Here is a 15,387-nt window from a genome sequence, read left to right on the forward strand (position 1 = left end):
TCAACTTATTTCGAAAGTTGGCAACAAATTGAATGTTCGTGTTATTGTATCCATACCACCACCTGAAAAAAAATAAAAAAGGTTATTACACCATCCTGCTGACCTAGTGAATATTATACAGGCTACGTATGATAATTGATATATTATGTAATTATCATACTGCTTTCTGAATTTCATATTACTTGTCGTCTTCTATGGCAAATGATTAATATCGAATTTCCTGTCCAATAATTTATTTTTATTAAGTTAACTTTCGAACTGAAATTAACACTGTCCTGAGCAATGGCATAGGTAATTTATATATTCAAGAGTAAGGAAGGCATGTTGTTGCCTTGTCCAGATTCCAAATCCAATTCAAAAAAGACTTTCTTGTTGACTTTGTTTGGATGTTTGTAACAACTCCACTCAGAATGTTTTTTTTGTGGGTGTACCATACCGGTATTCATACTCAGATGAATCACACCTCTGCATGACTGATTACACACAGTAGTTACACTTAGTACAACATGGACCTGGTTATTCTATTTATGCAATTAGAATTATATCACCTGTCTTCTTTATCATTTCATCATGTGTATATGAATGCGCGGCTTGCACCGCTCCACTCGATGGATTTAAATGGCACGTTACCATAGCAACTAGTATACCTGAATCAATTTACGCACTCCAGTGCCTGTCAATCGGGGAGTCGCCATAAGTCATCTGGTGGGTTTGATTAGAGATGTTGCCATGTATGGTCGTCTCGTACAACTTTCATGTCTTTTGGATGTTATATGTTCAGTAGTTCAGCTGCCAAAGCCATGCTCATTTTTATTAAAAGTGTTCTAAAAACTTAATTTCTTTACAAATTAAGTTAGGTATTGAACCCCGAGTGTCGCTGCTCGATAACCATAGGCTTCGACCATTCCTGGTTCCCTGCGACTTCTCTTCCCCAGTAAAAATGTGTTTTCAGTTTTGTATTTTGTCAATTTCGTATATTATTTTTTACTGAATGGGAAAAAATAAACTTGACTATGACTATGTATTTGTTTTTCCTCGACATGGTACAAAACATATGCCATTCCCATTTATGTCTCTTCAATATTCGTTTTTTTTTTAGTATACTTTCTCAATTCATGATTTAGTGAATTTTGAATTGCATTTCTCCATCGATGTTTGATTCTACATATTATAATATGTCTTGTGGCATACACTGTTTGAAGATAGGACAAGTGGATCAGAAAAACATCATTAGATAGTAATAATAAATAAGTATTAACTTTTAAATCTCTTTATTGCAATTCAATATTTTAGAGAGATACTTCATGAATTCAATACAACGAGGAACCAAGCTGATAGTGGCAATAAAACAACACAAATGCAATGCTTTGGATTAGGTTTATATATTTTTATTATTCATTGAGTTTCTAAAATATTTAAATCTGATGTATTCTGTCTTTATATTCCTTTATTTATCTTCTTGTATATCACTGGTATAATGTTGTCTTACCAAACGATGAGCTAAAATAATTAACAATATAATTCATGATAAAGTAGAAGCTACGTCCAAATAAAATCTGTCCGTTGCCACATCTTCTAATGTCACTTAATTACACCCTGTATATATGCAATAGTTGTGGACAAAATCTAATTTCATATAGTAACACATTTTCATCTCTATGATAAGTTTATTCCATGTCGAACGATTTATTTTATATTCCAATTTGGCTAGCACATCTTCAGTTTCAAAAATCAAAAAATATGAAACATTAACTATTTTAACATCCAGTTTATCCCGATGGTTGCTTGTTGTACTATGGACCCCATCCTGTGGATTGTCTTGAAACAATGTGGGAAGTTGCTTCATGTCTACCAGAGGGAAATTCATATCCTCAGAAACTCAGTTCAAATGAACTTGCTGATATGGGGCTAATGAATATAAGGTATATTTTTCACAAGATTCAAGTTGAATACCATATTGTTATTCAAAAAATATTGATTGACTTGGTTCGGTAATTTTCAAACAGGGAAATACAAAGTTTTTACAACACAACAGCTATGCAAGCAGACAATAGTGATGTTGAAAGTCAGAAGATGTGTTTTGGCCTTGGTAAAAGATCATTTTGTAGTTGACATTAGATTTTGACTTTATTGGTTCAATCATTGTGTTTACTATGTTATTCTGCTTGTTCAGTTTATCCAGATAACTGCAAGAAATACTATGGTCCTCATTGGAAAATATGCTTGGAAACTATATGGGGATCATTCCAATGTCTCGAAGAAGGTACAAAGCATCCTAATAATCTCACACAAGAAGAAAAAGATCTATACGATACAATGAACTTGAGGTGTTTTTTCGATGTTTTGAACTTTTAATTCATTTGATTCTAACTAATCATAAGTACCTAATTTCTTTCTGGGCAAAATTCTAGCCTTTTTGTCACAACATATATATATAATTATGAGTTCATATTTGAAACTTTATTTTTTTGTTGTTTGTGACTCAATGCGTCAATGAGGCTTTGTGTGTACATTCTCTTCTTTGTTTAAAATTCCTTAAGTAACACCAAATTTATAAAGTGTTGATAATAAAAAAATTTCTATATATTGACCAATTTCTATTATTTAATATTTAAACATGCTCATATGAAAGAATGATCAAATTCATCAATAAACATAACATGAGTAGCCTACATGTTACAATTTAGATTTAAGAACAGCCACTAAAAAAAACATGCGATCTTAGACATAATGTCATATATTAATTAGTGACAAATTTGAAAATAATGAGATTGTTTGTTCTGTTTTCATTGACCCAAAATGCATACACTATGTAAATGTGAATTTTGTGTTCCCGCCCAGTCATTTTCAGGAAATTAACTTACAAATCGAGTGCAATTTGGAAAAATAGGCAAAACAGCATTCAAAACTTCACCAATAGTTTTCTAGCGTCCCACAGGGCTCCTATTTAGGCCCATTTTTGTTCTTGCTATATATTAATGATCTCCCCCACTTCTCCAACCTATTAACAACATTATATGCTGGTGACACTGATCTTCCCTCCAGTCCTAAATTAATGCGAACTATATGGAGGAATGTAATATATGATATGATGAAAGTGCCTGCTTAATTGGTTTCAAATAAGCTCAGATTTGGATTGAGAAATTGGAATCGATAAAAATTACTCCCCAATAGATTCAGATAAACCTTGATTTGTCAAAAAAAATTAATGGCATCAATTTAGAAAATGTGCTATCATTAATCAAATTCCTTGGAATATTTAGTAACTGTGGTCCTAAATGGGACAAACCTATTAAGCATGTAGTGGAAAATATAACTAGAACTGTCGGTATCAGTTACAAGTTCATAAAATGCATGCCAATGCCAACTCTTTGATCTGTGCATTTTTCCCTTTTCCAATATGGAACTTTAAAAACTTTGCTCATATATTCCAAAATGTTGCAAATATTCACTCTTTATTTTTTTCTTTTATGATGAGTGCTTTTTGTATCATGGGTCTGATGTTTTTTACACTCCACAAATTAAAACATTACTCATCTTAATCTGTATTTATTTTAAACACACATGGTTCTTAATCATCTCATTCCAATTTATGTCTCTACAATATTCGTTTTTCACACTTTTTGAATTCATGAGTTAAAAATTGTTTTTCCCCATTCATGTATGATCTTACGCACAATAATAGGTCTTGTGGCATACACTGTGTGAAGAAAACATGATTTAATCAGAAATCATCAATAGATAATAATAATATAAAATCATTAACCTATCTCTTTTATGCAATTCAATTGTTTAGAGAAATACTTCATGAATTCAATACAACGAGGAACCAAGCTGATAGTGGCAATGAAACAAAACAGATGCAGTGCTTTGGATTAGGTTCATTATTTTTTATGCAATATTTTATTATATCTGGAGTCTCTGAATCTGGTGGATTCTCTCTTTATATTTCCCCATTTATTTTATTGTATGTTACTGGTAAAATGTTTCTTACTAAAAGATGAGCTATATGAATATAAGCCACTTTCAAGTAGAATCTTTTAGTTGCCACATCTTCTATTGTTTTATGATGGATTTGTTTATAAATTTGTGTATTCGTTAATGGGAGATATATATTAATGAGCATATAAGAAAATCCTCTTCAATAAAGCTAGAAATCAGTGAAGTTGCAATAATTGTGGACAAAATCTAATTTATATAGTATAACATTTATTTTTATCTTTATGATAAGTTTGTTCCACTTTACACATTTTATTATATAATGGCTAACACAATTTTAGTTTTACTCGAAATATAAGAACTATAAAACATTATCTATTTCAAATTCAGTTTATCCTGATGGTTGCTTGTTGTACTATGGACCTCACCCTGTGGATTGTCTTGAAACAATGTGGGAAATTGCTTTATGTCTTCCAGAGGGTGAATTATTTCCCCAGAAACTTAGTTCAAATCAACTTGCTGATATGGGACAAATGAATATAAGGTATATTTTTCACAAGATTCAAGTTGAATACCATATCATTATTCAAATAATATTGACTTAGTTCAGTTATTTTCTAACAGGGAAATACAAAGTTTTTACAACACTACAGCAATGCAAGCAGACAATAGTAATGTTGAAAGTCAGAAGATGTGTTTTGGCCTTGGTAAAACATCATTTTGCCATTCATATGTGATTTCATATATATTATTAGTTCCCTCTTTTAGTTACAATTTTATCCTGCTTGTTCAGTTTACCCAGATCACTGCGAGAAGTACTATGGTCCTCATTGGAAAAAATGTTTGGAAACTATATGGGAATCATTTCAATGTCTTGAAGAAGGTACAAAGCATCCTGATAATCTCACACAAGAAGAAAAAGATTTATATGATGAAATGAACTTGAGGTGTTTTTCCAATATTTTAAAATTGTTAATTAATTTAATTCTAACCGGGTCGTTATTACCGGTACCTAATTTTTTTTTGGTCAAAAATTCTAGTTCTCTTGTCACAGTATACATTCGGTATATATAATTATGAGTTCAGCTTCGAAACTTAAATTTTTTGTTTGTTTTTTTATCATCTGAAAGTGGCAAATAGTAAATTAATGTTGAGAACAACTTTTCATGTTGTATTATCCATAATTAATATACTGACGTCACACAGTCAGAGTAAATACTTAAAACTGGACTTTAAATTTCTAGACAAATTACTATAACTATGGTCTTTAGCATATTTCAATAAGGAAACTATTTTCCAGCATGTGCCTGACACATAGAGACAAAATTTAGTAAGAAATGCTAAAATCACATCTTACATACACTCTCTATCTTCCAATCACAATAACCCTGCTCAATTTGTATTGTACAATGCTTAATTATTGCATAATCACTATGATTAGTATGACCTATGTGACATCGGTTATGGAGTCATTTTATTAACATCTATCCCTTTTTTTTGTTCCCATTTTCTGGCAATTTTCAGTTTTGTACTGGTTTTATGGGGATCAATTTCTAAAGGTTTGTCTGATAATTGGTCTCTTTGCCTTTATTTGTATAATGAGGTTTTTTCCTAGTTATGGGATTTCTTGCAACCTTAAAAACTCTGCTCGTATATCCCAAAATCTTACAAATATTTACCCTTTTTTTTTTTAAATAGTGCTTTTTGTATCATGGACCTGAGGTTTTTATACTTCACAACTTAAAATATTACTTATCTGAATCTGTATTCACTTTATTCCATACATGATACAAAATGTATGTCATTCCCATTTTTGTCTCTTCAATAATTGTTTTTCGTACTTTTTTGATTCATGATTCCATGAGTTTAAAATTGCATTTCTCCAATGGTGTTTGATTCTACATACTATAATATGTCTTGTGGCATACACTGTGTGAAGATAACACAATTTAATCAGAAAAACATTATTAGATAGTAATAATATAAAATCATTAACATATCTCTTTTTTGCAATTCAATTGTTTAGAGAAATACTTCATGACTTCAATACAACGAGGAAACAAGCTGATAGTGGCAATAAAACAACACAAATGCAGTGCTTTGGATTAGGTTGGTTATTTTTTTTTACCATTATTCTGTAATTTTTTGGAAATTTTTAATTTGTTTATTAAATTGTGCAATCGTTAACGGGAGATATATATCTAATGAGAATATAAGAAAGATTTCTTTTAATAAGAAGAATTTAGTGAGGTTGCAATAGTTGTGGACAAAATCTTATTTCATATGGTAACACATTTTTTTATCTATTTGATAATTCATGTTACACATTTCATTATATATTGGCCAACACAATTTACAGTTTAATATATGAAAAAGTATGAAACAAACTATTTCAACATCCAGTTTATCCTGATGGTTGCGTGTTGTACTATGGACCTCATCCTGTGAATTGTCTTGAAACAATGTGGGAAATTGCTACATGCCTACCAAAAGGTGATTTATTTCCCCAGAAACTCGATTCAAATCAACTTGCTGATATGGGACAGATGAATATAAGGTATACTTTTCACATTAAGACTGCTATATACCTTATTGTGTATCAATCAATATCACTATGGTTAATCTTCTAACAGGGAAATACAAAGTTTTTACAACACAACAGCAATGCAAGCAGATAATCGTAATGCTGAAAGTCAGAAGAAATGTTTTGGCCTTGGTAAAACATCATTTTGCAGTTGCTTTTTGATATTGATATTAAATATTAATATTTGATTTTGATATTATTAGTTTATTCTGTTAGTTGCAATTTATTTCTATTGTTCAGTTTACCCAGAGCATTGCGAGAAGTACTATGGTCCTCATTGGAAAAAATGTTTGGAAACTATATGGGAATCATTCCAATGTCTTGAAGAAGGTACAAAGCATCCTAACAATCTCACACAAGAAGAAAATGATATATATGATGAAATGAACTTGAGGTGATTTTTCAATGTTTGAAATTATTATTAAATTTGATTATAACTGGATCATAAATACCTACGGTAATTTTTAGGTTTAAAATTCTAACTTTCTTGTCACAGCATGCATACATAAAGCTTTGAAACTTGCATTTGTTGTTTTGTTGCTTGCTACTCACACAGAAAATATACACTATTATCTGAAAGTGGCAATTTTCATGTGATGGTCGTGTTTAGGACAGCTTTTCATATATTATCATATGTAATATATATATTGTCGTGACAGAGCCAGCGATAAATGTTTAAAACTGGACTTGAAATTACTCGACATAGTACTATGACTATAAGTTAGGTTTCGGCACATCTCACTATTGAAACTATTTTCCAATATGTTTCTGAATCATAGAGACATAATTCCAATTTTAAATGTATTGAACAATACTTGTTACAAGCTATGTGGCATAAGTTTTGCATACATCTTGGCATTAACTGATATATATATATATATACGGTACATATATATTCATTCTCATATCTGGATTTATATGGAATAATGCAAAAACTCAATTTTGTCTGTTAATTGGTCTTTTTGTTTTAGGTATGTCGAAGGATCTTCTTTGGTTATGGGATTTCTCACAATTTGCTCATGTTTTCCAATATTTTACAATCGATTTATCTTTTTTTTTAATATAGGGCATGTTTCTCAGGGTATTATTCAATATTCTGGAATAACTCAAAAGTATTATGAGCCATGCTGTGACTTTCTGAGAAGCTAGTTTTGTATTTCCTTTACGGAGTTTTTGTATTAGTTTATTTACACTGTACAGAATGCATTTAACCAGTTTTGGGACATTGGATCAAAGGATTTTAATAAATTGTTGAAATATTATATATAATTTGTTTATTGTTTGGTCAACTGTTATTATGTTCTTTGTTAATTGTTGTTCAGGGAAATAATTTCCAGATTTAATATGACCAGAAAACAAGCTGACACCGGCAATAAGACCGAACAATTGCGATGTTTTGGATTAGGTTCGTGTTTTATGCTAGAAAATATGTTCAGATATAATGTGTAGTGTAATTCTGTTTATATATTGCTTTTCATTAATGCCAAAAATTACTTAAAGGCACGATTCAGTCAAAAATTATGTTTAAATATAAAGCATTAAAATATTTGAATTTAGTACATTTTATATTTTGCCCATTTTATGAAATATTTATGACCAATTTTCTATATTTAGTTTATCCTTCTGGTTGTCTTTTGTATTATGGATCTCATCCAGTGGATTGTCTTAAAACAATTTGGGAATTAGTCACATGTTTACCTCAGGGGGACTTGTATCCCCAAAAGCTGAATTCAGATCAAATTGCCGATATGGGTGAAATGAATATAAGGTATTTAGATTTGAATGCTCCATGTATTGTATATCTACTAATTTTCTACCGCTTGCTCATAATATTTTGTATTACATTGTATTTTTCACAGAGAGGTTGTTACTTTTTATAATACAACAGCATTGGAAGCAGACAATGCAAATATTAAGAGTCAAAAGAATTGTTTTGGTCTTGGTAAATTATAGTTTTGTTCAACTATTTATACTGATGTACTTTTTTTATTGAAATTTTAATTCTATTCTAGTTTATCCTGATCACTGCGTAAATTACTATGGTCCTCATTGGAAGAAATGTTTAGAAACTATATGGGAATCTTTTGGTTGTTTGGAAGAAGGCACGAAATATCCATTCAAGTTGACCGAAGATGAACTAGATGAATATGACCAAATGGATCTGAGGTGGACAAGTTATAATTACTTTCATGACATTAGATATTTTAAAAGTTAATTTAACTAATAATTGTTTGCATTCTATGATTTATTGCTTTAAGAGAAATAATAACGGAATTCAACACTACTAGCAATTCTGCTGATAAGGGAAATGCTCAAAAGCAACTTGAATGTTTTGGAATAGGTAACATTTTCATTCCAACTATCTATCATTTTGTCTTTTAACTATTAAAGTATAAACTACAACATTGTTTAGTATATCCTGATGGATGTTTGCTGTACTATGGACCCCATCCTGTGGATTGCCTGGAAACCATTTGGGATATTGCATTTTGTCTTCCCAAAGGAGATTTATTTCCACAAAAGCTCACGTCAGAGCAGATTGCAAATATGGGTCAAATGAATATACGGTATACCTTGATTTATACATGAGTTTCAAATTGATTACCATGCATCGAATTAGTTTCATATCATTTATTTACAGGGAAGTTGGTAGTTATTACAATACAACAGCAGAGGAAGCAGACAATGGAAATGTTGAAAGTCAAAAAATGTGTTTTGGTCTTGGTAAAGAACTCATTTGTTGCTTGTTTGTTTATGCATGTTGCTAATTAAGTTTGTTAATATGTCCTGTTTTTATAGTATATCCAGATCACTGTGATAAGTATTATGGTCCTCACTGGAAGAAATGTTTAGAAACCATATGGGAATCATTTGGATGCCTTGAAGACGGAACAAAATATCCGTTAAAACTTTCACAATATGAACTAAGTAGACATGACAAAATGAATTTAAGGTAAATAATGTAAATTTCCAGGCATGATCTATTTATTGTCTGATTTGCTCTTTAATACAATGTAAAAGAATGGGGGGGGATATTAATTTCCCATGCAATTAATGACGGAATATTATTAATGTATTCTCAGTGTCAATTTAATTAATAACATTCTGAGTATGAAAAAGTAATATCTAGTATTGTTTATCGTAAATTCAATTCTACGATTAGCTGTTGCTTATGACAGCTCTTTTATCATTGCCTGTTTTATTAGAAAGGCATTATCTGTAGCACTATGACAATGTAATAAATAATTAGTCCTAAATAGGGATGTCCGTATCCGAATACTAAACTATTCTAGAATGCTTCTGAAAAACATTTCGAATATCGTTTAAACTAAATTACTAGAACCAAAATAATACTTCACAAGTGTTTCAGTAACTTTATTTCCCAACATAAGTGGGTGAAATGAACATGTGACATAGTCTGTCAAACTAAACTGATGCGAATCACTGGAGCATTCTCTGAGAAAGTTATTTCTCTGAATTAAAGAAAACATACTGTTGCCATCACAAGCTTCTAATCAGGACTGGGAAGCTGATTCTTAATCACAGTGGCTTTGGCTACAGCTCCAGGGACCACAGTTCCTTTTTAGAGCTCCTGAAGTATGTGCATGGCTCACAACCTGAACCCTAAACTGGTACACATAATAATGTTCATGTTGTGCGGCACAGTGCCGTATGACAGTACTAGTACCGTAGCCTACTGGCACAGATAAACTCCGATTCCATTAGGCTACCGGTACTGTACTGCTGCACTGCTATTCAATCAAACGACACCGTACCCATCTTTACCTTTAAAACTTCCACCGTGCGTTATGCAGTTATGATAAACTCGCAATAGAAAACTAATCACTTCCATAACAGAGATAGGCTACCGTACCGGTTGCCTGCACCGTCAACATCAGATTGTCAGCAATAATCGCACAAGTCTGGACATGCCCAGACATGCCCGTTTCGTCACGCTTGATAGAAAGCAGAGGTCACTATGGTTCACGCGGCGGACGATTCAGCACTTACTAACGTACTTTGAAAAAAAAAATACCGAAAAAGATCGTGCGCGACGTCGCAAGTTTTATACATGTTAAATTACGATTAACCGAAATTGGAAAAAACTATTCGAATACAGCTCTAAACGAAAACGAAACGAAAACGGAAACGATAAGGACATCCCTAGTCCTAAAATGCTTTTGCATCCTGGATAGTTTTCAATATATTTGTAACACTAATCAACATTTTTCCCTTCTTGTTATGCTTCATTTTATCTTGCGCCAATTGATTTAGTATATTTCATTATATATATTTTTTGACAGAGAAATAATCTACGAGTTCAACAACACCGCGATCCTAGCTGATAATGGCAATGTAACAGAACAACTGAGATGTTTCGGAATAGGTGATAAAATTTTTAAAGCTTGCAAAGTTTGCTTTTGTTTTATGTCCAATTTTAATTCACATAAAGATTCAGTTTATTACCATATTTCTCCTTGCGCAATATGCAGGTGTATTTGTACCACATGGATCACAAGAAATTTTCAACTTCCATACATAATACGCGAGGCTTTTAAACATTTTTTGCCTAATATTAACTATATCACCAAAATATTATGTTGTCTTATTTATGTATTTGCTGCCATTTTTATAACATTTAATTTGCTGTTTGTTCCGGCGCTTGATTTAGTGAGTTGTTTAGAATGATTACCACCTTCATTACCACTAAGTTTATGTTGGACTGGGTAAGCTTCTGAAACAAGCATGATCTGATTCTTACGGGCTTTGCCAAATAAAATTGAAAGCTTTATGACTAATATGTGTGACAAGTAGTAGCCATTTGGGTATATTTTATTGTTTAATATATTGTTGATATTTTCTACGCCGATGCATAATACGTATCCACACATTTTAGAGACATATATAGGTCATGAATGTGGTATGGTAGGAGAAATGTGGTACTATTTTCCAATTTGCAACCTTTTCTTCTGTATTCATTTATCTACCACTCTCCAATATCAATATGTAGTGTATCCTGATGGTTGCTCGTTATATTATGGACCTCATCCTGTGGAGTGTCTTGAAACAATGTGGGAAACTGCTAAATGTTTACCAGAGGGAGATGAATTTCCACAGAAGCTTGATTCAGATCAGTTTGATAATATGGGTCAAATGAATATAAGGTATCATCTTCATTGAATTAATATGTGAGTCATCCCACAATAGACAATAGGAATAATCAACAAGTTCTCTTGTTTTTTAGGGAAGTTGGCAATTATTACAATGCAACAGCATTGGAAGCCGACAATGGAAATGTTGAAAGTCAAAAGAAATGTTTTGGCCTAGGTAAATCCTTGATTGATAGGCTTGGATTACTCAGATACATTTCAGTGTGAATCCATTTTGTTTTAAACTGTTTATGATTTTCTTTGTGTTTAGTATACCCAGACCATTGTGTAAAATATTATGGCCCACACTGGAAAAAATGTTTGGAAACTATATGGGAATCTTCCTTATGTCTTGAAGAAGGTACAAAACATCCAGACAAATTAACTGAAGAGGAAAGAGACCAATATGATGAACTGAACTTGAGGTTCTCTTCAATTGTCATAAACATTTCTCCACAGTTTTTGATAGTCACAATTAAAACTTATCATTGATAGTCACTTTTTTATTCAAAAATTTGTTATTCCTACAACTTATTTCCTTATCTAGTCTTTGAATGTAAATATTCATTATCTAATTTGCTTTGGCCACACAACACACTCATTAAGGACCTAAATTAGATGCTTTCATGACATACTAGATTCTTTGAGTTGGAAAACACAGTGAAAAACAAGTCACACAAAGTGAAGCAATAGTTAAAATTTTCATTATACTTAAGTCATATAAAATAAACTTAGAGGGTATATGTTACTTATTGTCAGTGTATGTCATAAAAAAGGCAGTGATTTCAACTGCTTTTTTGCGGAACACTAGTGTTTCGTGAGAGACTTTACATGTTCCGCATCAAATTGTTGTCCCCAAATATTTTTATATTTTGCCATATGCTAACAAAAAGTAATCCAAATCCACTAGGCACATATTTAGTTTTTAAAAAGATTCTATTGCGTGTATTAAACGTCTTCCAAGGTACGAACTTCCCAGTTTATTTTAAAACAATGGTTAACCAGCGAAATGGCGACGGAAACGTAACAATTACAATTTAATCAGCCATTCAAATGCCATTTTCAAGACCATGGCTGCAAACATTGACTTGTTTCGTAATGTAATTCGTGATTGGTCAAATTCTACTATATTTCAAGAATTTAGGTTTGAATCAAGTGGTCATTCTGGCCTCTTATAAAATAAAATGCTCAAAGCTGGTTCACGCAAAAAAATAATATCAAAATGCTGGACTAGGTTCAGTATCTAGAAATAGCAGCTCCTTAGATATTTAAGAACAAAATATTGGTTTTGAAAATTTTAAACAGTTTGCAAATGCTAGCTCATCTAAACAAGCTCATATATCATATTAATATTGCATTGCTATTAAGGGCCACGAATAGCCAGTTTTTCAACATACTTTTGTTCTCTTTAATCATGAATTTGAAATTTTTACGTCTTTTTACATCGAGAGTTATGAGCCATTGGTTTTGTTATGATTTCATTCTCCTACACTGAAACTGATCAAGATTATTGGTTATTTCGATAGATTCCACGAAATAGAAAATTTTTGCTTGGTGTTCTGCGTTCATGATCTAACATAGGTTCTCAAAGTGCTTCGTACGGAGCCCCTGGACTCCTTGATAGAAACCTAAGGGCTCTGTGAGCTATTCGATTACTGTAAAAATACTGACTTGGCTAATTTTGTAACTGTCCAAAGAAACCTCAAGAGTATTAATAAAGTTTGACAACAGTATCGTCGAAATATGGCAACCAGGTGGTAATTGAAATATGATATTATCTATTAGCAAAAGCGCAGCCAGGTATCGCCTTCGAGTTGAGATTATGCTTACTAAAATGAAAGATAACTATTCTAAAATAACATAAAACATGTGCTAAACTGCCAACTATAAATAAATCGGAATCGTATTTCTGAGATCTTGGGATTGGTCAAATTTGATTTGTTCTTTCAGCACTCAAGATCATTTTTAAGCAAGATATCGCCATTACAAATAACTCTAAGTCGACGTTAAAACCTCAATGAGTACAATTTACAATTCCACAATTTTTGATTGATATGGGCATATTTAAAATGCCTCGTTTATTGGCCTAATTGTTTTAAATGTAACCTGCAGTTGCGTCACCTCAAGACAGTATAAAATCATTATACCCCAAAATTACCACGCCAATCCGTGGACATTAAATGAGAAACAATGAAACAAGAATATCGGTCGAAGACTTATCGTTTGGGGATCCCCCAAAACAGAAACTGCGGTTTCGATTCAACCGCTCTTACTCCGTAGTGACACCGTGTGTCACATCACTAATTAATTTATAACTCGCCAATTATACGACATAATTCATTCAAAATCAATAGGCTTCTGGTCCGAGATATGATGAATGCACATGCAAAATTTGGAGCAGATTCAACCTCACCTTTGTTAGATATCGCGTTCATCTAACAAACAAACAAACAAATACCTATCAATATACTTACCGATCAAGATCGATAAGTAACAAAGATATTAGTAGCAATGTCGTACTGCCCTCAAAAGAACATACTTACTATCGGTGCCGGTAGTTTGATTAAGATACTTGTGCCCGTCCCGATTAAATCGTAATCATGACTGATTATGTGGCAGATTTAGCGAATTCTACAAATTTAAGTCGTTCATGCAAAACTGACTCCGCCCTATATCGTTTGAAAAATCCCTAGATCTTGACAAAATTCGAATGATTGAAATATATTTTATCGTAATAAATAATTGATTGATATACTTTACATTAATCATCTTGTATACTGTGACATACAGAGAAAAAGTTGCATGCGGCTTTGTCAGTAGTTTCAGAGTGGATATAAGGTACATCACGCACACAATTTACTTTGTTTCGATTTCAGTTTCTATATGGTTTAATTTCCAATGAAATCCTAACATAACACCAAATTTTGTGATTTACAATGTCTAAAAAGTGTTTTTAATCTGTCCCGAGTCTGCTTAAACGAAACGTATGGCGTTATCTTCCGTTTTAGGTTTCAGTTTTAATATTCTTTAATGCCGCTTTTCAATCAAAAAATTTGGGTTGTGAATTCACCTTTTTATTAATTATTTTTAGCATCTTGTCACCGATCATTATAATATACTAACTTGTTTTTCACACTGAACTCACAATTCAGTACGATAACAAAAAGTAATTGTCGTTGTCGTCATGGAATAATACATGCATATGCCGAGAAAAATTTGTGATTCAGGGAGAATAACCACCTACGTAAAGATGTTTACTGTCAAAAAACTTGTCACGCTGACGAAAACAAACGGCAATTTTAAAAAAATGCAATTGCGCACGTTATTAGCGACTTTTTCAATCCAAATATATCAAAGTTTAGGGCGGTTCGACCCCAAATTTATCAATATGTTTGTCAAGTGTAAAACTTACAGCCTCAATCAATGTAAATAATTTATCTGTGAAATTTAGATTTATTTATGCCTTGTATCAACCCTATTAAGTAAAGTAATTTTAACTTACTCAGGAACATTTATTGGTAAGTAACAATAGGTTTTTTGTTTAATTTATTTTTGAAAATTATTTGTGGGGCTTCGTAAAAAATAGTCAACCTTTTCAAGGGCTTCGTAACACCAAAAGTTTTTGAGAACCCCTGATCTAAAAAGTGTTTCGCTATTTGAGAAAGGCTGAAAATCATTGTTCTAGGTTAATCCCATTCCCACCTCTTCACAAAA

The 15,387-nt window shown here is 31.9% G+C and overlaps 1 protein-coding gene across 2 annotated transcripts in view; it reads left to right on the plus strand.

Moving 5' to 3' along the window:
- The window catches only part of LOC120345301 (uncharacterized), a 96,424-nt gene that overhangs the window by 34,227 nt on the left and 46,810 nt on the right, over positions 1-15,387 (plus strand). Inside the window, exons 44-67 of one of the 2 annotated variants that reach the window (XM_078115123.1) lie at positions 1,294-1,376; positions 1,769-1,922; positions 2,007-2,089; positions 2,174-2,327; positions 3,797-3,879; positions 4,330-4,483; positions 4,564-4,646; positions 4,733-4,886; positions 5,966-6,048; positions 6,343-6,496; positions 6,573-6,655; positions 6,764-6,917; positions 7,846-7,928; positions 8,138-8,291; positions 8,383-8,465; positions 8,536-8,689; positions 8,782-8,864; positions 8,937-9,090; positions 9,165-9,247; positions 9,323-9,476; positions 10,828-10,910; positions 11,535-11,688; positions 11,769-11,851; positions 11,945-12,098. In XM_078115123.1, coding sequence (XP_077971249.1) covers positions 1,294-1,376; positions 1,769-1,922; positions 2,007-2,089; positions 2,174-2,327; positions 3,797-3,879; positions 4,330-4,483; positions 4,564-4,646; positions 4,733-4,886; positions 5,966-6,048; positions 6,343-6,496; positions 6,573-6,655; positions 6,764-6,917; positions 7,846-7,928; positions 8,138-8,291; positions 8,383-8,465; positions 8,536-8,689; positions 8,782-8,864; positions 8,937-9,090; positions 9,165-9,247; positions 9,323-9,476; positions 10,828-10,910; positions 11,535-11,688; positions 11,769-11,851; positions 11,945-12,098 — 2,844 coding nt within the window. The remainder of the gene's footprint in view (positions 1-1,293; positions 1,377-1,768; positions 1,923-2,006; positions 2,090-2,173; positions 2,328-3,796; positions 3,880-4,329; positions 4,484-4,563; positions 4,647-4,732; positions 4,887-5,965; positions 6,049-6,342; positions 6,497-6,572; positions 6,656-6,763; positions 6,918-7,845; positions 7,929-8,137; positions 8,292-8,382; positions 8,466-8,535; positions 8,690-8,781; positions 8,865-8,936; positions 9,091-9,164; positions 9,248-9,322; positions 9,477-10,827; positions 10,911-11,534; positions 11,689-11,768; positions 11,852-11,944; positions 12,099-15,387) is intronic. The other variant, XM_078115124.1, reaches the window with a different exon arrangement.

Source organism: Styela clava, chromosome 8 (genome assembly GCF_964204865.1).
Source record: "Styela clava chromosome 8, kaStyClav1.hap1.2, whole genome shotgun sequence".
NCBI classification, from domain to species: domain Eukaryota; kingdom Metazoa; phylum Chordata; class Ascidiacea; order Stolidobranchia; family Styelidae; genus Styela; species Styela clava.